This window comes from Rhinopithecus bieti, unplaced genomic scaffold (genome assembly GCF_001698545.2).
Source record: "Rhinopithecus bieti isolate Rb0 unplaced genomic scaffold, ASM169854v2 scaffold_56246, whole genome shotgun sequence".
NCBI lineage: Eukaryota > Metazoa > Chordata > Mammalia > Primates > Cercopithecidae > Rhinopithecus > Rhinopithecus bieti.
The window spans coordinates 502,321-526,779 of record NW_016821943.1 but is presented as its reverse complement, the minus strand read 5'-3'; the positions used below and the strand labels follow the sequence as shown (position 1 = coordinate 526,779).

Sequence of the window (24,459 nt, the reverse complement as noted above, 5' to 3'; positions counted from 1 at the left end):
CGGCCCTCCACCTCTGCCAACTTCCTCTGCAGCCCCAGGAACCTGTAGGAGGGATGTTGGGGTGCGCCATGGGAGACAGGTGAGAGTAGGGTGGGCCTCCGCCCTCTGCTACCCGACACCCAGCTCCTGTCCAATTCTGAGCACATGGCAGCCCTCGCACACCTCCTTCCAGGCACCCCTCGGCGCTGGCTCCGCCTTGGCTTGCCTGCCTCCAGCAGCCTCAGCTACTCCTGGCAAGCATTGCACCTGCAGCTCATGGCCTCATCTCTGCCTCTGGTTCTTCAGCCTTTAGCGTCCTCACCTGGAGCAGTGGGCCGCATGGACAGGGTCCACTGGTTCTGTGCTGAAGCCAGGTCACCTCCCTGCCTCCTGCCTTCTGCTCGCTACGTCCTTGAGGGCAGCTGGCCACAGTCAAGGAGTCTTGGCTGAGCTGTTCCCAAAGGGCCTTGCCCTGGGAGTTCCACCCTCAGCCCACTCTGTAGACATCCTACCTGGGACCTCCTTGGAGGACCTGGGACAAGGAGGAGGCTCCAGGGGGATTAGGGAGTGTGAGCCAGTGTCTGGGGTGCACGGAGCCAACTGCCCCGAGGCTGCCATGATGGGGAGGGAGCCGGCCTCTGGGAGACTGGCTTGCCCAGCACTCTGCCTGCAGAGGCCCAGGCCTCCCCCTCCTAGCCTCCTGAGTTCCCGAGCGCCTCGGGAAGGTGTGTACATGTAGGATACTCGTGGTGCTGCTGTGCATGGCCCCTTCCTCCTCGCTAAGCATTCCTGGTTTCGCCCTCCTCCAAGTCCTTGTCATCTGTGCCCCATTGGGCACAGTACCAACCCGGACCCTGTGAGCCTGGAGCAGGGCACGGCCCCAAAGTCTGGGGACAGAGTGGTCAATAGGCAGGCAGCAAGGCCAGGTCCCTGGGCCTCTCTGCACTGCAGCCAGAGTGTGCCCTGGGAGGAGCCAGGACCCACCAGCAGGCGGGAGGGTGCTGGTTGGATGTTGACCCTTCCCTGCCACCCTAATCCCTGTCTGTGGAGCTCCTGGAGCTCCTGACGGGCCGTCCGCCCGCCTCCTGCTCCAGCTCCCGCAGTCGGCCCGCAAGTGCACCTGGCCTCCTGCGCAACGCTGGCCTCGGCCCTCCTCCAGGACGAGCAGCTTCTGCTCCTTCTCCTCCTTGGACCGCTTAAAACTGACAAGGGTCCACAGGCCTGGGGTCCCTGCACCTCCTTGGGGGGTCCCAGCACAGGCTGCCCAGCCAGGTCTCTGTCTCCCTAAGTGAGACACTGGCCCCAGTCTTCTCTCCACAGTGTCCTCAAACTCAGCTCTGCAGGGCTCCCTGTCACCTTACGGTATATATGTCCCCCAGGTCCCAGTCCCGCCACATGCCCCTATCACCTCTTCAGCACCTCCTCACCTCTCCCTCCTGTCCTCCCTTTCCCTCACACTCATATCCAGCCCAGCCTGATCACCCTCTGCCACCTGCTGGTGAGGGCTGGGCCGTCCCACAGCGGTCCCTTCTGAGCCCCAGCCAGGCCTTGGCTCCCTCTGCTCCCCAGCTCTGCACCGTCTCTGGAGGCCACCGTGACCTATCTTGCCCTTTGGATGAAAACCCCCTGTGGGCAGGGACAGGGTGGTCCTGTGTCCCCAGACATCCCTTCGCACTGGCAGCATAGCAGACCTCTTTGGACTGGCACGAGGCTTGCTTGGCATGTCCACCCCACCAGCAGTGGAGACCAATCAGCAGACGCCCCTGCCTAACCCCTTGGCCCCATCCTCCTACAGCCCTGGTGGGCAGCAAGGCTGCAGGGCACCCCCAGCTGCTCCTGGGTGGCCCACTATACCTGGGCCTTCTCCTGCTCATGCCCTGCAATGGTGCTCGCAGCTCGCTGTTGAAAAGCAACAGTACGTCCTTCTCGCGGGCCTCTGGCGCTCAGTGCCTGGCGGGCCTCCTGGGGGCATCCCTGCGCAGCCCTTCCCCGGCTCTCCTCGAGCTCTGCAGCTCCTGGCGCCAGTGCAGCCAATGTCCCTCGCTGGGCCATGGCAGCTGTGCCCCGCAGTCTTTCAGCCTGAGGAATGAAGTCATGAGCTCTAAGAAGGCCCCCTGGGGACTGCTGCTCCAGGGATAGCCACAGGGGCCTGTGGCCTCTGATGCTGGTGTGGCAGGCACAGGTGCCCTGCCCAACTTGGTCCCCGTGCGCTTTGCTCACCCCATGGAGCCACCAATCCCTGCTGCTGCAGAGACTGAAGGGCAGCTTCCACCAGCTGGGGCAGGGCCAACCCAAGAGCCCAGAGGAGCCTACCTTGACCCCCTGGGACCAGCCCCACCCTGCGGCCTCCCTGGACCCCCGGGACGCTGACCACTGGTAAGCAAAGCCTACCTGGGATGTGGCTCAGCACACGTGCCCTCACTGTCACCGCCCAGGGCCCTTCCCACCTCCCGCCCCCCGCATCTAGTCCTCTCCTTAGGTGACAGTGTGGTGCCCAGGTCGCTGCCTGTCCTAGTGTGGGCAGCAGCCTCGGCAGGCAGGCTGGGCACTGACCCCACCACAGTGACCCCGCCACAGTGACCTCGCCACAGTGACCCTGCCACAGTGGGGCTCACCCACTCCCTCGGCCCTCCTTCCCCCGTTGACATGGGAGGCAGTGGGAGGAGGGTCCCTGGCGATGGGGGGGCAGTGGGAGGAGGGTCCCTGGCGATGGGGGGGCAGTGGAGGAGGCTGTTGGTTCCCCACTCTGGATACCAGGCATCTCACAGTGCCCAGGAGAACCCAGGGGTGGGGTCTGGAGGACAGTTGCAGCCTGGCAGGAAGGCCCTCCCCAGCACCTAGGCTCTGGGGTGAGGACTTGCTGGGGTTTGGCCCTGGCACCCAGTCTCCTGCCTCCCAGGTCTGAGCTCTGGGCCTGGCCAGAAACCCTGGAGAGGGCTCCATTCCGGCTCTCGTGTGTCCCAGAGGAGGAGACGGAGGGAGCCAGTGGGGCATGCCCAGGGATGGAAGCCACAGAGACTCCGCGATGGCAAGTCGCTGGCTGGCCAAAAGCAAACCCCTCTTTCTGGCTGTTTTCACGGGATATTGTCCAGGCCCCCGGCCGGCCTGGCTCCCGAGGCTGCCGCTGTTATTGTTGTTCTGTTTTTGGGAAGGGCCAGAGGCTCCCCTCCGCTCCCCTCCACCCCCACACGTGGGAGCCATGACCATGCCGAGCATTTTCCGCCGAGCTCAGCAGAAACCCGCCCAGAAGGTCAAGGACCAGCACAAGGGCCCATGCATCATAAAAGAAACTGTTTTCATTTCCCAGGGCAGAGGAGATGAAAACAAGCAAAACAAATGCAGGAGGAGGGCCGCCCCACCCGACCCCACTCCACCCGCTCCCTCTGCCTCATGAGAACAGCCATCCCTTTTACAGGAATTTTACAGCCAAATCACTTAATGTGATTATAATAATTATTTCGTTGCTAGAAATTGTATAAACAGCCTCTTTTAAAAATCTCCTGCAGGGAGGCAGCTCCAGAGCTCTGCAGGGGAGGAGGGCTGTGGAGGGACAGCAGGGGAGGGTGCGTGTGTGTGAGTGTGCGTGTGTGATGTGTGTGAGAGTCTGTGTGTGTGTGATGAGTGTGTGTGAGTCTGTGATGAGTGTGTATGTGTGTGTGCATGTGTGTGAGTCTGTGTGTGATGAGTGTGTGTGAGTGTATGTGTGAGTGTGCGTGTGAGTGCGTGTGTGATGTGTGTGTGCATGTGTGTGAGTCTGTGTGTATGAGTGTGTGTGAGTGTGCGTGTGTGTGATGAGTGTGTGTGCATGTGTGTGAGTCTGTGTGATGAGTGTGAGTTGTGTGAGTGTGCATGTGTGTGCGTGTGTGTGATGAGTGTGTCTGTGTGTGTGCATGTGTGTGAGTCTGTTGTGTGATGAGTGTGTGTGAGTGTGTGTGTGTGCATGTGTGTGAGTCTGTGTGTGCATGTGTGTGTGAGTGTGGGTGATGAGTGTGGATGAGGAGTGTATGTGTGAGAGCTGGTGCAGGTGTCCACTGTGTCTGTGGTGTGCATATGTGTGTGCATGCATGTGTGTGCACATCTGTATGCCTGTGCGTGCACTACGTGTATGTGTGCATGTGTGTGTGATGAGTGTGTGTGAGTGCGTGTGTGTGTGTGATGAGTGTGTGTGTGAGCCGGTGCAGGTGTCCACTCTGTCCATGGTGTGCATACGTGTGTGTGCATGCATGTGTGTGCAAGTCTGTATGCCTGTGTGTGCCCTAGGCATGTGCATATGAGTGCACACATGCATGTGTGTACTTGGTGCACGTTTCTGTGCACGCCTGTGTGCACTGTGTGGTGTCCGTATGTGATTCCAGCGTGAATTGTGTGAGTGTTAGTGCGTGGGGCATGTGTGCATTCAGCATGCATGCACTACTCTGAGTGTTGAGTGTACACAGGTGTGTGTGGTCTCACTGTGTGGATGATGTGTATGCATGTGTGCACACACGTGTGGACCTCAGGCAGGGTCTGAGAGCCTGGAAGCTCCTCCAGTTTAAAGGTTGTGAAAAATGTTATGGTTTCCATGGTGACCCTGGGCCTGCCTGGCGCCTGGATGGGCTCTGCTTGCTTTTCTCTGTGATCGCTCCTCTTGTCCCCCTCAGCCGTCCTCACCTTTTAGCCCCCACTCCCTTTCTGGGCACCCTGTTCTGTTCTGGGAGCCCCACTCCCTTCCGGGGCCGCTCCTTTGAGAGCCTGACCTTCCCATGAGGCCTGCACTCCCTTTCTTGAGGCCAGCAGAACCAGTGCACCCCCACCCCCTCCACACCTTTCCCTCCTCCTCCCGCTCCCCTCCCCCTGCTGCCCCTAGTTTTGAAATCTCGTTTTGCTTCCCCGTGTGGTCGCTGACCGGGCCTGACTTTGAAATCTGTTGAAAGGAGACCTTTCTCCTTGGGGCCAATGTAAACAGCCGGTCATGTTAAATCATGTTCTCTTCCTCTCTCAGCCTCTCGGGGGTGCTTGGGGAGGGCTGAGCCCCTCTCCTCATTCTCCCCTGCCTGGTGGCCCGGCCTCTGGGGCGTGGTGTGTGCTAGCACCAGGTCAGCTGTGCAGCCCCCAGCCTTGGCAAGCAGCCCAGGGAGTGTGCGAGGCCGCCCCGTCCCCATGGGCCCCCCTGGGGCTCCAGCTGACCCTCCCCTCTTCCAGCCCAGATCCATGTGCCCTCCTGCCCTTGCCACACGCAGGCATCCCCATATCCTGCCAACCCCCCTCAGAAACGCCTCTCCAATCTGCCTGCCTGCTGAGCCCAGGCCAGCCTAGCCCTGGCCACTCTTGCCCCCTGCCCAAGACTATCCCCCACCCCACGTCACCATCACGTGGCTCCTGGGGGCCTCCGTGTCAACCTCGGGCCCCTGGCCAGGCCCAGGCCCACCCCGAAATCTCCACTAACCCACTTCTTTTCTTACCCGCTGCCCTAAGTCCAGCCTCCCCCCACCCTAGTGTCCAGACCAATGAAGTCCATGCCTCCTGCTGTGTGGACAGAGCCCAGCTCGTCAGGGGCCTCCCCACGCCTCAGTGGACGGAGCGATTGGTCTCCTGGCCAAGGGTCCCAATTCCCCTTTGCCCCAGGTCATGCCTGTCTCTCGGAAAGGCTTTGGGAGGTGACAGCTGCCCCAGTGCCTCCAGAATCAGGCCCTTCCTGACTCCACTTTCTTAACTGTGTGTGGAACGAGGGGGCTGTCCGGACTCCCAGTGCCTTCGGCTGCGTGGCTCTGGCCACCCTTTCACATGCTGGCCTTCCCAGCAGCAGGTGTGCCCCACCAGTGCCCTGGGAGCTGGCAGGTGTGCTGTGCACCTTCCCAGGACAAGCAGGAGCCACATCGGGACCCATAGCAGCTTGCAGAAAGCTCCCCTCCTGCTCAGCTGGCACCCTGACTCAGCCAAGTCCACCTGACTCAGCCAAGCCCACTTGCACCCCAAAGTCAAACTCACCCCTTCAGGAGGCTTAGAAATGATGCCTTCTTTTCCCTGAAAACCGGTGTCAGCTTCCCTTAGCCAATGGCCTGGGCCAGGCACCGTTTCATCTGCTCTGAGAGCCTAGGCTTGGCTTATTGCCTGGTATGAGGGCCCCTAGCCCCACAGCCCCTGTTGCTGTTTGCCTCTTCCTAGTCCCAGAGACGACTCTTCCCTCCTCCGTGGTACAGCCTCTCTCTCCTCCTGGCACCCCCACTCTCTCCTCTCTCGGTACCTGCCCTGCTTTCTTCTCTCCTCTGGCATCCCCAGGAGCCCCCCAGCCCTGCCCCTCACCTCTCTCTCCACATCGCCCCGCTCAGCCGCTAGGTCCCGGAGGCTCTCGCGTAGAGCCGTGGTCTCCCTCTGATGGGCCGTGATGGCATCCTCAAACTGGGCCTGGAGGGCCTTCAGCTCCTCAGTTGTGGAGCTAATGGTGGCCTGCGGGGAGAAGGGAGGCCACAGTGGCACCAGGGAGCCGGGCCCGGCAGTGGAGGGTGAGGTAAGGCCAGGACCCTGGAGCAGGAGGTGTTGCAGTGGCTGGGGAGGGGGAGCTGGGCGCTGCTGATCACACAGGTCCGGGGTAACTGGTGTTTCCTAAACTGTCAGACAGGCTGCTGAGATGAGGAGACGTCCACAGTCCCTGCCAGCTGTGATGTGTAAGTGCCCATGGACACAGCAGGAGGCAGCCGCTCAGCTCAGCGTGCGCCCTGGGGCGGGGCCCATCCCTGCAGGGACCACCACACACTGGGCAGCTCTACCCTCCATTTGGGACTGAGCTCAGCTGGAGTTAGCTCCCTGTTGCCTGCACCACTCGAGGTGTCCTCTCGGGCCTTGGGGCAGTGTGGCCAGTAGGGATCCTTGGGCCAGGAGGCCCCAGGCTCGGCCCATGGCCCCTTGTTCATGGACAAATGCCGTCTTCTTCACCCCAAGCCCCAGGCCCCTTGGGACACCACCCTGCTTCCTCTCAAGACCCTCCCCTCTGCACCCCTGCCCAGGTTAGGCAGCAGGGCAGACGGGGTCTCAGCTTTCTGGGCCTCAGTGTCCCCAACATGAAGAGTCAGAGCCCTGCCCTGCTCAGGTTCCACACCCCTGGGCTCGGGGCACCGGACCAAGCCTCCAGGCAGCAGCAGGCGGCTGGCAGGGGGTGGCTGGTGGGGGATGGCTCCCTCCAGAGCTGGCTCAGTGTTCCCGGGGGCACAGGTGCCCACATGGCTGCCCCTGTGCCAGATCTTGGGACCCCCCTCCTGTCCACCTGGATTCTGCTAGGGTGGGGGCTCCTGCAGCCTGTGACCCCTGCTCTTGGGAAAGGAGCCATGCTGCTGCCTCCTGTCCTCATTCTCCACAACCCCCTGTGGTCTCTCTGGACTGACAAGGGCCATTTTGGGTGACCAGGCCATGGCTCTGTGCTTCAGCATGCCCCAGCACTGCCCTGGCTGCAGGATACCCCTGTGAGGGCCTCAGGGACAGGGCATCGGCCGGGAGCCCGGCGGCAGTGGTGACTCAGCCTGGGGGCACACGCTCTCCTGTCATCTGGAGCCTGGTGCTCCTTGGCCAGCATTCCTCTCCTCCCGCTGCTCTCAACAGTTTTAATTTCCATTTTCTGAGCCGAGGTGGCAAAGGAGCCCTTAATGAGCTCCCCAGGGAGGCCGGCTGGCTGGCAGGCCTGGTCCCGAGTCCCGGGGAGACTCAGGGCCAGCTCAAGAGAAGGCTCCAGAAGCCAGCACTGACTCCAGAGGAGGCCTCTCTGTGAGCCACAGGCGTCAGCTCCCAGGAGGGCTTTCCTGGGTCCCTGCCCACAGGTGGAGCCGAGGGAGCTGCTGGGCCAGTGGTCGGGAGGAGGGAGGGGCACGGTCACAGGCCCGATGCCAAGCTTGGTCCTCCTGGGCCCCATGGAACGCTCTAGGCCTCAGGGCAGGAACAGAGCAGGGCAGGGCTCCACGGAGTGAGGGGCAAGGCTCCCCTGGGCTGCCAGGCGTTCCTTTGGGCAGCCCTGCTTGGAGGGACTAGGAATCCAGGTAGTGGCATTGGGCAGGAGGGGGCGAAGTGACACCCCAGTAGCCGCCTCCTCATTGCAGTGCCCTCTCCCGGTGCGCAGCACCCTGGGGATGGGGCACAAGCCCTCCATCCTGGCTCTGAGTCACCGAGCGTCCCCAAGGCCCTGCTGCCTGGACACTCTGACCCCCTACCAGGCGGCCTGTGTATGCCTCTGTGCAGTCAGTGAGAAGGGCCCCCGTTCAGAATGGGCACAGAAGGGGCCTGCCTCCCGCGCCTGGCACCATGGCCTGTGTTCTGTTCACTGCACACTGAGCCATACATTCAACGCCAGTCAGGTAGGTGTCCAACCCTGCCTCCTTGCCAGGGACAGGGAGGAAAAGGTTTACCCGAATTTAAAATGAGCCAAGAAGTATGGGAATGAACGGCCTCATCACTGAACATGCTGGGAGCTGGGATAGAGGCAGGAGGCAGGTGTGGGCCCAGCTAATGGGGTGTGTGCGGCCAGAGAGGGCAGAGAGTGGGTCAGAGCTGGGGTCAGCAATCAGCCTCACCCTCGATCCTACCTGTTTCTGGAAAGGAGAGGAGCAGCGTCCGGTGCCTTGAGCCCATTCCCTCCCTGCCCAGGGCACCCTGGCACTTGTGTCTGTTTAGGGCCAGCCCCTGCCACCTAGGACAGCAGCCACGACCTCAACACAAACAGCCCCTCCTCAGGCCCCCTGGACCTTTGGAGGCCCTGCTGTGGCTCCTCCATCTATGTCCTATTGCTGGGCTCTGGCCTCCCCGCCTGTGAGCCAGGCCCCCATCCATGTTCTATCACTGGGCTTTGGCCAGTCCCTATGAGCGCTGCCCAGTCTCTTTGTCTCCCATGTGGGACCTGGTGCCACGTCACAGATGGGCTGAAGCCTTGGCGCTCTGCAAGCAATAACAGTGGGTGCCCAGCTTTGCCCACGAGCTGGAGGCATAGGCCTCAGAGTCCTCCTCCCCAGATCCCTCCTCCCCAGAGCCCTCCTCCCTATAGCCCTCCTGCTCAGTGCCCTATTTGCTGCTGCCCACCCAGCCCTCTGGACTTGGGCTCCAGGGGAGGACTCAGGGGTCCCAGGTGACCCCCACTGGCTGCCTGCAGCAGCCTTTGTGCATGGGAGAGCCTCTGTTCACTGGCTGAGGGTGGGCAGCTGTTTGCTGGGGGGCTGTGCTAGCCCCTCCGTGGACGCGTCTCTCCCGGCTCCACTCAGGACTCAATGTGGGTGTCCTTTCCTGCTGAGAGTTTCCTCGGGTGCAGGCCCAGCTGCCTCAGGTTCAGTTTCTCCTTTGGAAGGATCTCTGTGGTGAGTTCCACGAGGCTGGTGCACATGTCCCCAGCTGTGCTTTTCTATGAGCAGCTCCAGTGCACATACGGGCTCAGCCGCTTGCTGCTGCTGGCTCATGGGTGGCCCCCAGCTGGGCCAGGCCTCCCCTCTCTGGCCCCTGCCAGCCCTGAAGCTAAGGGAGAACTGCTTTGGTTCACTTGGACCTTTCCTGCCCATTGGGTGCCCCTCCCACCAGAAGCCCTGGAGGCACCGGGGGGAAACTGAAGCTCAGGAAGGGAGGGGATGGAGAGGGACATGCCACTGGGACCAGGCAGGAGGGGTGGCTCCCTGGGGTCAGCTAGCACCTGCTTGGCTGTGCACGTGGCCGGGCTGCATGGGGCTCACCTGCGCTTGCTCCTGCTGGCTCTGTGCCTCCTGCTGTACCCGCTCCAGCACCCTCCTGGCCCTGGAGAGCTCCTCGCTCAGAAGGCTCCACTCTGCTTCTTTCAGGGACAGGGCCTGGACAGGACGGGGTATGCTTGTGAGAAAGTTGGGGAGGCTGCGGGGAGGGATGAGGCCCCCCTTGAAGGAGAGGCTGTGGCAGAATGCTGAGTGCAGAGGCTCCCCTGGACACAGCATGTTCATGTTCCTGTCTGTACATCCCTGCCACTGGAGAGGAGAGGTGGTTCCCACAGAGGCAGCCCTGGGCCGTGGGCCCTTTCACCCTTTGAGCACCTGCCCTCTGTCCGACATCATCTCACCTCTGTGTCTGCCCTTGGGCCCATCCCTGGGGTATCATCATCACCTTCCTCTGCCTCTCCAAAATCCTGCCCTTTCCCATGCAGTTTGGGGGCCTTCATGAGCCACCCCCATCCCTCTAGGCAACACCTGCTGCAGTGCAGAGAAGGAAGCTTAAAAGCCTGAAAATGCTCCATCTCCCTGATGGTGTGGAAGGCGTGTGTCAGTGAGACACCCTCAGCCCAAGAGTGGCACGCTGCTCCATGGGCCAGGCTGTGGAAGCAATGCCTGTCAAATTCACACATGGATATTCTCTCTATGCCCAGGCCCATTTGGGGGAGGGCAGCCCAGAGACATGCGTGCACCTGTGTGGAATGACCTCTGTGCAGTGTCACTAACGTCTCTGACATTGCTGTAATGGCAACAAAGCTAGAGGCAACCCAGATGTCCACGGAAGGAAGAACAGCCAGCCACAGGAAGACCCAGTCCTGGCAGCTCAGCATGCAGCCCAGAAACAGAGAACAAAGTTGCAGATACACAGTTGGGAAAGGTCACCGAGACGCTTTGATGATTGAGAAGAGAAAGGACAGGAGCCGGTGTGGACTTTGCGTTCCCTTTGTATTAAAAGTGCAGTGTTGGCCGGGCGCGGTGGCTCAAGCCTGTAATCCCAGCACTTTGGGAGGCCGAGATGGGCGGATCACGAGGTCAGGAGATGGAGACCATCCTGGCTAACCCGGTGAAACCCCATCTCTACTAAAAAATACAAAAAACTAGCCGGGCGAGGTGGCGGGCACCTGTAGTCCCAGCTACTCGGGAGGCTGAGGCAGGAGAATGGCGTAAACTCGGGAGGCAGAGCTTGCAGTGAGCTGAGATCTGGCCACTGCACTCCAGCCCAGGCGACAGAGCGAGACTCCATCTCAAAAAAAAAAAAAAAAAAAGTGCAGTGTTGGGGAGGTAATGCTGTATATTTCTGTTTGCAAGCAATCTTTGGAGAGTGTTGCATAACAAAAGATTTATCAGGTCTGTGTCCTGGGTCCTTGGAGGAAGCTTCTAAACACTGGGAGTTTCCCAAAATGAGGAGTGCCTGCATTATTCCTGGCGGGCCCCTGGGACCACACCGGAGTTTATGCTAATGAGGTGACTCAGGGTGCACTCCTACTGAATTTCAGGATGGGGGCTGTCTGCCGAAAGACCACTATTAGAGGGTTGAGGCTTTGAGCCACAGGATGTCAACCCAGCCTCCCAGCAGTCAGAGAAGCGGGCTTCAGTCCCATAACCAATCACTCCACCGATCATGCTACGCGGTGAAACCCAGTAAACACTCTGGACGCCAAAGTGCAGTGGAGCCTCCTGGCTGCGAGCACACCGGGGTGCAGGAGGGTGCTGGGCTGGCTCCACAGGGAGGGCACAGCAGCCTCTGTCTGTGACGTGCCCACACCTTGCCCGCGTGTCTTCTGGCTGGTCTTGAATTCCATATTTGATAATGAAACTCTAAGAGGAACAAGAGGCTTTCCTGAGTTCTGTGAGTCATTCTAGTGAATGGCTGAACCTGAGAGGACCATGAGAACCCCCAAACTTGTAGTCAGGTGGTCAGAAGTGTGGGTGACCTGGAGACCCCTGGACTTGTGGATGGTGTCTGAGAGAGGGCGTCCTGCTGGGGACCTTGCCCTGTGGGGTCTGTGCTATCTCTGGGTCAGAATTGCATGGGCGTGTTACAGGGGAATCAAAGAGAGGGGACAACTGTTCCCTGAGTGGCCTAGTGAAGGGGAGGGGCCGGAGCGGGGGACTTTTCATTGAATGGCTTTCTATATTCTAAACTATTTTAAAATCAATGCTCCCCTTGCTCCCCTCCCTCTCTTCCTCCCTCCCTCCAGGCCCTGCTTGTTTTCTCGGCTAGAGACCTGCCGGCTGTTTATAAATCTGCCCTTACTGGACTATAAGGTCTGCAAGGGTGGGGGCCCTATCTCTCCCTCCTGTGCCCCTCATGACTGGGCACCACAAGGGAGTATTTGTTAGAATTTTAGGCAAAACTTCATCAAATATAGAAGTGTGGCATTCTCTCGGGTGAGGGCTTCACTTTGCAAACAGGTGTGGGCAAACCGCCATTCAGACGCAGTGGGTAAGAGAATGAAGGGTTCCGGTGAAGGCAGCCCCTCCTGGGCCAGCAGCTCCAGGTCTTTGGCTCCTGCTCCACATATAATTCCTCTTCTTCGTTGTAGAAATAAGATCCCCGACTGGGTCATCAGAGCTTCCTCAGGGAAGTGTGGGGAAGTTTCCCGCTAGATCCCCCAGCCCCACTGCTCTGCTCAATTTCTCTACACAGGCCACCTAGGATAACGGTCAGCTGGCCGAGCAGAGGTCCCAGCAAAGCTTGCTGTACCAGCAAGGGCTCCACAGGCCAGCCTGTCTGTGCTCTGCCCCTGGGGTGCCTCTTACCGTGGTTTTGCTGCGAGTCCAGGGAAGGGAGGGCACTAGCACACGGTGCCTGTCTGCCCTCTTAGCCTGCACTCCTGTTTATTTTGTTTTGTTTTGTTTTGCTTTGATACGGAGTCTCGCTCTGTCACCCAGGCTGGAATGCAGTGGCATGATCTCTGCTCACTGCAACCTCTGCCTCCTAGGTTCAAGCGATTCTCCTGCCTCAGCCTCTTGAGTAGCTGGGATTATAGACACCCACCACCACACCCACCTAATTTTTGTCTTTTTTTTTTTTTAGTAGAGACGCGGTTTCACCATGTTGGCCAGGCTGGTCTTGAACTCCTGACCTCAGATGATCCGCTGGGCTCGGCCTCCCAAAGTGCTGGGATCACAGGCATGAGCCACCAAGCCTGCACTCGTGTTTGACCGAGGTCCCCTCTCTTGGAGGGCTGTGTGTGCCACCGGGAAGCTGGGATTAAATAATCACATGAGAACAGGCCACGTTGTCCTGTGGTTGGTCTCAGATGGGAATGACGGGCTGCGTGGGGGCCTTGATGGGCCATCCACTCCCCAGATGTATTGCTTCCCCTGCAGCCTCTTTTCTCATATATCCAATGGGAATAATATCACCACATCCCAAGGGGCTTTGAACTTACCTTTCTCCTCCTTTGCCTGGCTCTCAGCCCCTCTCGCATGGACCCTGCCTCAGCTTCTCCCTAGCCTCCTGGACCCAGACTCTTTTCCACCCATCTCCTATCATATCACCCTGGCTCAAGAACATCCACTGGCTCCCTGTCACCTGATGCTGGTGCCCAAGGCCCATCCCTGCTCCACTGCACACCTCTCTCACTGCTTCCGCTCACGTGCAGCCTGGCAGGTGTGCAGGACTTCATGCCACCCCCAGACATCCTGCCAATGTCCACGTCCTCTCCACCCAACACTACTATTCCTCCTGTAAGGCCTCCCTTCCTCCACCTAAGGATGCAGAGTTGTGGGGCAGTTAAGAGCACAGACCTCGGTGCCCAGCAGGTGCACTGCACAGCCCTGTGCAAGGCATTCAATATTTGTGGACTTTAGTTTTCTCACCACTAATATAGGGATAATTAGAGCATGTGCCTCAGAGTGTTGCAAGAATCAAATATTAAATGCAGAGAGTTTGACAATAAATCTTGGCTATTTCGGCTACTGTAACTCCTCCTGCAATTTGTCTTTTTTTTTTTTTTTTTTGAGGAGTCTCTGCATCTCGGCTCACTGCAACCTCGCCTCCTGGGTTCTGGTTATTCTCTTGCCTCAGCCTCCCGAGTAGCTGGGATTACAGGTCCCCACCACCATGCCCGGCTAATTTTTTGTAGTTTTAGTAGAGACAGGGCTTCACTATGTTAGCCAGGCTAGTTTTGAACTCCTGACCTCAAGTGATCCACCCACCTCGGCCTCCCAAAGTGCTGAGATTACAGGTGTGAGCCACCACAACATAAGATGTCGCACCAACATCTTATACTCCTCATCACCGCATGTGACACAATGTGGACGTGATCATGTGTCCATTCCTTTCACTCCACGGTGAATTCCTCAGGGTGGCATGATATACCGGAACAGCCTAGACTCAGGGTAGCTTTTATAGGGCCAGTGGCTGAGTCTCAACTGCTGCTGGGATGGAAGGATGGCCAGATGTGTGGCTGGCAATTCTGTGCTTGGCTTGGTGTTTGAGTTGGATACACTGATGGATGATTGGATGACTGGCTGGTTGGTGGATCAGGTGGATGGATGGATGGACACATGGATGGATGGTTGGATATGTGGCTGGACAGCTGAGTTTGTGGACAGATGAAAGGATGTTAAGTGGATGAATGGATGGATGGTCAGATGGGTTGTGGATAGCTGTGTGGATGGAAGTTTGGGTGCATGGATAGTTGGATGGATAGTCAAATGAACTGATGAATGATTACATGGATGGTGAGGTGTGCAGATGGGCAGCTAGGAATGTGGATGCATGGCCATATATCTGGGTGGATAGCTAAATGTGTGGAAAGAAGAATGGATATATTCAAGTGAGTGGGTGGATGGTGACAAGTGTGTGGAGGGACATTCACATGCATGGATGGATGGGTGGATAGATAGATGAATGAACAGATAGATAGATGGATGGAGGGGTAGGTGAGTGAATGAGTGTAGGATGGATGAACAGGTGGAATGGGTGGATTGGATGGATGAGCACAGCTTGGAATGCGTGATGATGGTGGATGGAGGATAAAGGATGGGTGGGTGAACTGAAGCCGGAATGGATGAATGGGTAGGTGGGTGGATGCGGTGGATGGATGGATGAGTGTAGGTGGGTGATGAATGGAGCAGATAGAGGAGAAGGGAGATGATGGATGGATGGATGGGTAGTGGAGGGTGGACACCATGGGTGAATGAGGACCCAGATGGCTGGATTAAGCAATAGTGGGTTAGTCAGTGGATAGATGGGAGATGCGATGATGGATGGATGGATGGATGGACCAGATGGGTGGGTAGGTGGTGGACATCTGTCCCATCCCATGACTCTGTGGAAGAACGAAGCTGCAATTGCAGTGACCTGGAAAGAGCTGCATCTGCCCTGAGGTGTGGCACAGGCAGCCGCTTGTGCCGGGCCAGCAGATGACAGGTGCAGTGGGTGTGAGCAACCCCCAGCTGCCCCCAGCCGCTGCCATCACCCTGTTGCATCTGTGCTCCAGTTGAGAAGGTGCTCGTCCCGATCCTCGCTCAGGCTCTGAATTTCCCCTTCAGAGCCTGCCCCTCTCAGCTTGGGCCACTTTTTGTCACCAGCTGCTTCTCCCCTGGTCCAGCGGCAATTCTGGCTGCCTCCTCTTCTCCTCTGCCAAGGGACAGGCTCAGGGTCTCCCCTGGACCAAAGGTAATAGGGGTGGGGCCTGTGAGTCCTGCAGTTGAGGCCAGGGGGCGCAGGTGTCTTTTGGTCCTGAGTGAGACTCGCCATGGGATGCCGGGCTGATGGGCCCGCCAGGGGCTGTCCGGTCCAGCAGCTGCACCCCCCCATATCTTCCGCCTCAGAGTCACCAGAGCAGGGAGGGCCTCTCCTGGGTCTCAAGTCACCTGCTCATCGCCACATTGATCCTATCAGTTGTAAACCATTTCCTGAGTCCTGCAGCACCTTGCCATGGAGGGGTGTATAGACACGTCCAAACAGGGCCTCGCAGAAGGCCTGGGACCTGCGGGACCCGGCTCTAATGGGTGTAGGGGCGCCCCTCCAGCCCCTTGTCCTTTGCAGACCGCACCCAAAAGACCTAGCCAACGGCCATGTCAGCCTCTTCCATGAGCAAGGCCCGCCCAAATACCAACCCAAGGCCCCAGTTGAGGGCTCCCCACGAGGAAGGCCCTGGATGCCCACGTGAACTATGAAGCATGAGCAGGTCCTTGCCCAGAACCTTCCCCTGGCCAGTGCCTAGGTCGTCTGAGCTCAGCTCGCCAGGCCCCCTCCTCCCCAAGGGCCTGCCATCTCCTGGGACCTGGTACTGTCTAGGTAATGTCCTAGCGGTGGGGCTCCTGGAGGCAGACTTCTCCTCTGGAGCTGTGCGCGGGCCCTCCACGGTGAGCTGATGGCCTGGCTCTCCCAGGGCCCGCTGGTGCTCTCCCGCTCCTGCTGTGCCACCTGTCGCTGGAGCCGCCCGCCATCATCCTGCCGCAGCTTCATCCTGCGCTGGACGATCCCAGTCACTTTGTAGGCTGCTCTCATTTCCACTGTGGGGTGATGGGCCCAATGTTGCCAGGGGCCCTGGCATGTGACCCTCGAACCCTTGGGACTCCCTTACGGAGTGACAGCCTTGGGGGCCGACCACTGTCCACCTGGTCTCATGGGAGTCGGGCCGGCCCAACCCCACACGGCAGCCCTGGGCCTGAGCAGGGTCAAGGGTACAGGGCTGCAGCTGGAGGCTACACGCTGACCCTGCGGCCACAACCCCGTTCGGAGCCTCAGGCAGGCACCAGGTGCAGCCTGGGCAGGGTGTTGCTGTTCCTCACGGGCGAGGTGGCCCAACTTGCTTCGTCACATGAGCTCAAGGCTCACGTTCGTGCCCCTGTGGGCTCCGGAGAGGGGTGCAGCATGTGTGGGCACTGAGCTCCACGCCAGGGGCCCCTGCATGGCTGACTTTTGGGGAAGGAGCTGAGGGAGTGCCCTTGGAGCACCTTGTAAGGCTTGCTGAGCGAGTCCTGTGCTCCGGGCCTCCTCCTCCAGCTGCTCCTGCAGCTTCGTGGCCAGCTGTTGGGCCTCTAGGAGGCTGCTCTCTAGGGAGTCCCTCTGCGCCCTGCAAAGGAACAGCAAACAATGGGCAAGTCATCCGTAAGATCCTGCGTATAAAATGCTCTCTCTAGCTTTACACAGGTGTTAAGGAGACTCAGCTGAAATGCAAATCAATGGAAGAATGTTGTAGAAATTATGGTGCATCTTGTCTCTGGAGCACCATGTGCTGTTAACAAGGATGAGGAAACTATTTTCTATTCTAATGTCATGAAAAGAGTCCCCCCAAAAAGTCAGCCACCCAATTGGACCCCCACATGCAGCGTGATTCCATCATATGAAAAGCCTGCGTGCTGCATTTGTGCACGGAGATGCCACTGCTCAGAAGACACCTGGAGCACACGCCAACTCACAGCAGTGCCTGTGCCTGGGAGGGAGGGGTGATAAAAGACCTCACATTTCTACAATTAATTCATCAATGATCCAACCATCAATGGCAAGTTTCATTGTTGCTATTTGCTGCCCTGGGCTGGGTGTTTATCAGTGAACAAAGCAAGGCACCAAACAACAGGTACAAACACACCGCAAGGGCTCAAGCACAGACACCCACACGAACACGCAAATGGTAGGTGCCCAACCCCAAACAGATGAGGTCAGGGCAGGCCATGGGCCATGGGACCCTGGCAACTCTGGACCAGGCCCTGCCTCCATTTCTCTTCCATCTTTCTGGCCACTGCCACCTCCTTCATCAGGGTTAGAGCACATCCCAGCCTTCTGGGGGCTCACCAGGGCTTGCAGAGGGAGGTCCTCTGGGCTCAGGTCAGAACCCCCAGAAACCTCACTCTGCTGCATGCTACTCTGCTCCCCTTCCAGTCCCTCCTCCCCTAAGTGTTCCTCATGGCCCCCATCCCACACTCCCAGGCTTGAGTGCTCTCTTCACCTGGCAGCTCTTCTCCCTTCTGTGTGTAGGAAACCCTCCCTTCAAGTCAGCCTGGAAACCCCTCCTCCGAGAGGCCTGCCTGGTCTCCTGTAAGGGATGTGGCCTCTGCTGCTCAGAAATCGGATGTCTTTGCCTGAAGCTTGGGGACCTGAGCCTGTGCCCAGTCTCTCTCTCTCCATGGGGGCCCAGGAGCAACTCCAGGGGCTCCGCCATTGAGCCCCTGGACTGGAGGCCTGGCCCCCATGGGGTGCTCTGAGCAGGGCAGGGCTGCTTGGGGTGTGGGCCGGCAGGAACCTTGGTCCATCTTGCTGCCTGACAAGCGGGCCAGGACTCCATGAAGGGAGGGAGCAGGTCCTCACTGCAGAAGCCTTGTCAGGGCCTGAGGATCCGAGAGTGGAGCCCTTCATAAAGCAGACCCGTGGGGAGGCCTCATCAGAAGCAAGGAGCTGCAGCAGGATTTCCTGCACTTAATGGTCCTCAATGTTACCTGTGAGTTCATCAAAATGGCAGCGTCCACACTCTGCGGCCCCACTGAACCAGTCAGATAAACACACAGAGCGTGTCCGGGCAGACGTGGCTTCAGGTCAAGCCCCTCTGTCACCAGAGGCTCAACTGGTCGTCAGGACCCCCAGTTCAGTGGTCTCTGATGCTGGGGCCCGCAGGGCTGCCATGTGCAGGGGGGGGTCAGTGGCAGGGCAGATGTGGGGCAGCTGTCAGGGCAGGACCCAGGCTGCTGAGGGCACTGGCCAGGGCCTGTGTTCTGGGCAGCAGATCCTACCAGAAGGAAAGGGACCTCCACCCCTGGTCCTGGCAGCCCCCAGGGCCCAGAAAGGAGCATGGGAAGGAGCTGAACCCACAGCAGCCTCCCTCAGGTTTTCCTTCCCGATTGCCGTGCAAGCTTTCATTTGGAGAAGGGATTTGTCTGCGAAGAAGCTCAAGGATCCCAGACTCCAATGTTTCTCATGCCTCTCAGATTCCAGAATTCCAGGAGGAAATCTTTTCAACAAAAATACTTAGCAGTGCCTGAGCAGGGCCCTAAGCAGAGCCGATAAGGCACAGAAGCCATCAGCTGCTGGGTTTCTGCAGAGGCTGCAGGATCCATCCAGATCACCAGGCGGCACCTACACACACACACACCAGGCGGCACCTAAATACACACACACACACACCGGGCGGCACCTACACACACACACACACCAGGCGGCACCTAAATACACACACACCGGGCGGCACCTACACACATCCTGTTCCTGCCTGCGAGTGCCCATCCCAACTTCTGGGAGTTGCCCTGAGGGCCTCTGAGCTCACCCGCCCACACTCTCCACCTCGTGTGTCCCTGGGCTGGCCCTGCTCCGGGCTCCAGGGATGGGTGTGCCACCCAAGCCTGGGATCAAGCCCTGTGACTCCCGGCTCCCAGGATTGGTACAGGGATATCACGCAGCTCAACATGGCCCATGGCTGCCACTCTCAGGCCTTGTGGGGAGAAGGGTGCCCTGCGTCTGCTGGAAGGGGCACCCTGGAGTGGCTGCTGGCCATCTTGCCACCTCTCAGAGTGAGCCTGCCTGGAATAAGATCTCAGAGTCAAGCTGTACTGAGGGAGGGAGAAGCAGGATTCCAAGGGCACTGTGGGAGTGCCTGAATCCAGCCATCCCTTCACCCTGAACTCCACAGCTCCATGAGCAAGACATTCCACATCTGCCTTCCACTGGTCTGAGCTGTGTTTCTGCACTTGCCACCACCTCCTTCAGGAAGGTGACCCCAGTGCTTTCACTGGGTTGACCTCTTCTAGATGCCCTGCCCCAACCCAAAGGCACTGTGCTTGCCTGTCACAGCCCATTTCATGTGCACATACTCCCTCCCAGTCCTATGCCATGGTGTGCGTGTCCCCATACGCTGCCACACTGCAGACTCTCTGAGGGTAAGGACGTGTGGGACATGCCCTGACTGGCAGACCCTTGCATACCTGAGATCAGCTGCCTCTTCAGCTGCAAGCCGGCCCTGCCTCTCCAAGGCCTCCTGCTTGGCCAGCAGCTGGGCCCGCTCCTCAGACAGAGCATCCTTGTCTTGCAGGGCCTGCTGCAGAGTGTCCATCTGGGCCTCCTGGTCCTGCAGGCTCTGAGCCAGCTGCTCCTCCAGGGCCTGTTTCTGGCATGTGACCTAGAGGAGGTAGGAAGCGGACAGTCGGCAGAGAAAGAGAGTAAGTGGGTGGGTGAGCATGGGCCTCTTGAGGGGAAGAAAGGACTTCGGAAGAAGTGATTTCACGCAGAATGGCATGGAGGTGAGAGTGGAAGAAGTGGGTGGACCTCAGAAGCACACGGATGTCTTTACAATAGAGGGGGCATCCACTCAGGTACCCCGATGGGGATGGTATGGAACTGGGCACTCCAAGGTAGGAGCCAACTGTCAATCTAAGTGGTACCATTTGTTTGTCCTGCAGCGTCCAGGGGTCAGGAAACACTGCACAGAAATGGCAACAGAAGGTAACGGAAAACTAGACTGCTGCAGACCAACACTTCCACCAAGAATATCATAAAAATCTAGATAGAATATATCACAAGAATATGTAAGAGACCTCAGACAGCTGAAAAGATAGCTGAAAAGACAGCTGGGACTGAAGCAGCGAAGATCTTGGAGAGAAGGGAGACACAGAGGAATGAGCTCAGCATTTGGTGTCTCCTTTTCCCTTAAGGCATTTGCTGATTTAAAAGTTTGGGCTGAAAAATTAAGATGCCAAGAAGAGCTTCTGGCAGTACCATGGCTTGAGGGGGACAAAAATTAAGGTTCAGAGCCACCAAAGCAGAGAGGCTCTGATACATATCACAAGACATCAAGTTGTATTCACAGCAGGACTTGATCCTAGTAGTAGCGGTGAATCAGAAAGAGACCATCCTTCATGGACACTGAGGCTCAGGTGTGAATCACCCCAGTCACTGATTGGATTACAGGGACCTTCTACCTTCACTGCCTGCCAGGGTCAAAAGTAAATTCTGGCCGAGTGCGGCAACTCCCAGCACTTTGGGAGGCCAAGACAGGTAGATCACTTGAGGTCAGGAGTTCAAGACCAGCCTGGCAACATGGCAAAACCCTATCTCTACTAAAAATACAAAAATTAGCCGGGCATGATGGCATGCACCTGTAATCCCAGCTATTCAGGAGTCTGAGGCAGGAGAATCGCTTGAACCCAGGAGGCAGAGGTTATGGTGAGCCAAGATCATGCCCCTGCACTCTAGCCTGGGTGACAGAGCGAGACACTCTCTCAAAAACAAACAAACAAACAACAACAAAAATAAACTCTTTCTGGAAGAAGAATAGCATTGTCAAGATCCTCAAATTATTTCTGTAATTTATTATATATAAGATTGACTATTTAATCAAGATCTGGCCTATTAGGAGACAGGACCACATGACAGAAAAACCACAAATAAGAACAGAAAATAGATATAGATCCTCCCACCCTGGTTATCTAGATATTGGAGTTATCAGACACAAACTTTAAAATAGTTGATTAATATGTTCAAGAAGATGGGTAGCAAGATGTAAAGTTTAACAATAGAACTGGATACTAAATATAAAAAATACAACTTAAAATATAATAACCAAAAAAGTAAGAAAACTAATAGACAATGGCAGATTAGACAGAATAAAAGAAAGGACTAGTGACTTGGAAGAGAGACAAAAGAATGTGTTCAGACTGAATCATAAAGAGAAAGAAGGATGGAAAATACACAAAACAGTGTTATAGACATATAGGACAAGCTAAAAATGCCCATCATATGTGTAATTACAGTCTCAGAATGAGATGAGAGGGCATATTTGAACAGATACAGGCCAAGAATTTTCCAAATCTAGTAAAATACATCTAGCCACAGACTTAAAATGAGCTGTAACCCCCAAAAGAATAAATTGAAAGAAAATGTCACAGAGATACAACTTAGTAAAGTTTCTGAATACCAAAGATAAAGAATTTTTTTTTAAAAAAAGGGAAAAGGACACATAGCCATGAAATGAACAAGACTGACATTTACTTTCCATGCAACAATGAAAGCCAGAAGACAATGGAATGACTTCATTACATTTCTGAAAGAAAATAATGGCTATTTTAGGATTCTATACCCAGTGAAAATATTCTTCAAAAGTGAAAACCAGGACTTTCTGGTTCTGATAATGGTGAGGTAGGTTGTTGAAGACCAACCCTCCCACCTAAAGCGACTGGAAAAGTGACACAATGTACAATCCAATAATCTGTTTAAAAACATTAGAGAGATACTAAGGCAGTCAGGTCCCTGGTGTTCAGGCTACAGAGAGAAATATATTAAAGTGAGTCTGAAATTCTATGACTACAACAGGTTTCCCCTTTGGGGTATCTGCCAAGTCCTAAGTGACATGGGGTGTAGAGCCTCAGGATCCAATAATAAAGCTTTAGGCTGGGCTTGGTGGCTTATGCCTGTAATCCCAGCGCTTAGGGAGGCTGAGGTGGGCAGATCACCTGAGCTCGGGAGTCTGAGACCAGCCTGGCCAACATGGCGAAACCCCATCTCTACTAAAAATATAAAAATTAGCTAGGCGTGTGTCTGTAATCCTAGCTACTCAGGAGGCTGAGGCAGGAGAATTGCTTGAACCCGGGAGGCGGAGGTTGCAGTGAGCCCAGATCTCCCCATTGCATTCCATCCTGGGTGACAGAGCAAGACTCTGCTTGAAAAAAAAAAAAAAAAAAGTTTTAGCTAAAAGACTGGGAACATGGCCTAAGATTTCAGCAGGCTTATGAGATTGAAGCGACATAACTTAAGAGTTCAGAGATACCAAAGCAGCCAGGGAATGAAAAGAAGAGCAGATATCAGAAGGGAAGGAAATGCCTGGAGGTAAAGCTGAGATTCTACATTGTGATTTTAATAAATGGGACTGCTGGCTGAGCGCATAATCCCAGCATTTTGGGAGGCTGAGGCAGGTGGATCACTTGAACCCAGGAGTTTGAGACCAGCCTGGGCAACATGGCAAAACCCCATTTCTACAAAAAACACAAAAATTAGCTGGGCATGGTCACGTGTGCCTGTAGTCCCAGCTACTCGGGAGACTGATGTGGGAGGATCGCTTGAGCCCAGAAGGTTGAGCCTGCGGTCAGCCGTGATCATGCCACTGCACTCCAGCCTGGGCAACAAAGACCCTGTCTCATAAAACAAAATAAATGGTACTGCTTTGAAAAAGTGTGTATTTTTTTATAATTCAGAAGCAGTAAAGGACCAGGAGACTAAGAATCTGAACAAAAATGTAGCAGCTGAGAGTCTGGGAAGTCAGATAGGACTTTTGAAAGTCTTACAGAGTTGAGAAAATAAAACCTGGAGTTTAGGGCTAACTAAAGAGTAGGAACCCTGGTAAACACCTGAGATTTCCAATGAGGAACAGAGGAGAGTTATATTATACCCTGGGGTAAGCCAGAGATAGACGACTCCTCAGAAAACACTGAAGTACAGTCACAAAGCAGCTCAATCCTGGACTGGATAAAGGTGATTTATCCCTATTCTGATTTCCCGGAGTCAAAAGCAAATTCCCTCTGGAAGAAGCTTGTACCATTCAAAGCCTTAAATTATGTCTATGAATTACATTTACAAAAACACAAAGTCAATAAAAATTCAATAAAAAACACAAATTCAATAACAAATTATTAAGCATAATAAAAAAATAAAAAAATTAAGCATCCTAGGAGACAAGGCCAAACTACTGAAAATAAATAAATAAAAGACCATAGAAATAGTTCATTAGGGGATCCAGATGTTAGAGTTATCAGACAAAGACACAAAAACGTACTGTAATTAATATGTTTAAAAACACACTCAAGAAGGTAAAGAATGTTACCAAATAACTGAAATGTTTGTGAAAAGATGAGTGTGTGAAAAGATGAATGGCTAAAAATAATCGTTTTAAAATAAAAAATATTAGTAAAGCAGTGTAAGGTTTATAACGACATATACAGAAATAAAACATAGAGCAACAAGAGCGAAAAGGATGGAAGAGATGTCTTAGTAAATTTGTGCTGCTATAACAAAATACCTGAGACTGGGTCATTTACAATGAGTGGAAATGTACTAATTTATCTTCTCACAGTTCTAGAGACTGGGAAGTCCAAAACCAAGGTGCTGGCAGGTTCAATTGTCTATCAAGGACTACTCTTGCTTCCAAGGCTGTGCCTTGAAGCTGCATTTTCCGGATGAGAAGAGTGCTGCATCTTCACATGGTGGAAGGCATAAGGGGAAGTGAGACACAAATGTTGCAGGAAGCCCCTTTCTAACGGCTTTAATCTCACTGATGAGGGTGGAACCTTTATGGCCTAAACCATCTCTTACAGGTCCCACCTCTTGATACTGTCACAATTAGTCATTACGTTTCAACACCTACATTTTGGAGGGGACGCATTCGAAACATAGCAAGGGATAAACAGAATATATCGCTGGAAGGATCTTACATTGTTTGTGAAGTAATATAGTATTTGGATACAGACTGTGCATATCATAATTTTAGGGTAATCACTAAAACTAACAAAAAGAAACACAGCCAAAAACAATCAATAGAGAACATAAAATGGAATACTAAATAAATATGCAGCTAACCCCAAAGAAGGCCAGAAAGGAAGAATGTAAAAATATTTTTAAAGTATGAGATAAATAGATGGCAAATACCTAGATGTAAATAAAGCATACTAATAGTTACATTAAATGTAAGTGGTCTAATAAATACTCTAAAGATAGAAGTTGTCAGAGTAAATATAAAGGCAAAACCCAAGTATGCTTTTGACACACACTTTATTTGTTGATTTTTAAATTTTTTTATTTCAATAGGGTAACAGGTGGTGCTTGGTTACATGAATAAGTTCTTTTTTTTTTTTTTTTTTTTTT

At 55.3% G+C, this 24,459-nt stretch overlaps 1 protein-coding gene across 1 annotated transcript in view; it reads right to left on the bottom strand.

Moving 5' to 3' along the window:
* The window catches only part of CROCC2 (ciliary rootlet coiled-coil, rootletin family member 2), an 81,666-nt gene that overhangs the window by 22,221 nt on the left and 34,986 nt on the right, over positions 1 to 24,459 (bottom strand). Inside the window, 17 exon segments of the mRNA XM_017860653.1 lie at positions 3 to 42; positions 492 to 511; positions 964 to 1,052; positions 1,055 to 1,118; positions 1,121 to 1,181; positions 1,834 to 2,000; positions 2,002 to 2,058; positions 6,262 to 6,405; positions 9,654 to 9,767; positions 10,352 to 10,456; positions 10,458 to 10,506; positions 15,081 to 15,120; positions 15,123 to 15,164; positions 15,167 to 15,283; positions 15,954 to 16,136; positions 16,581 to 16,699; positions 19,536 to 19,729. Coding sequence (XP_017716142.1) covers positions 3 to 42; positions 492 to 511; positions 964 to 1,052; positions 1,055 to 1,118; positions 1,121 to 1,181; positions 1,834 to 2,000; positions 2,002 to 2,058; positions 6,262 to 6,405; positions 9,654 to 9,767; positions 10,352 to 10,456; positions 10,458 to 10,506; positions 15,081 to 15,120; positions 15,123 to 15,164; positions 15,167 to 15,283; positions 15,954 to 16,136; positions 16,581 to 16,699; positions 19,536 to 19,729 — 1,605 coding nt within the window.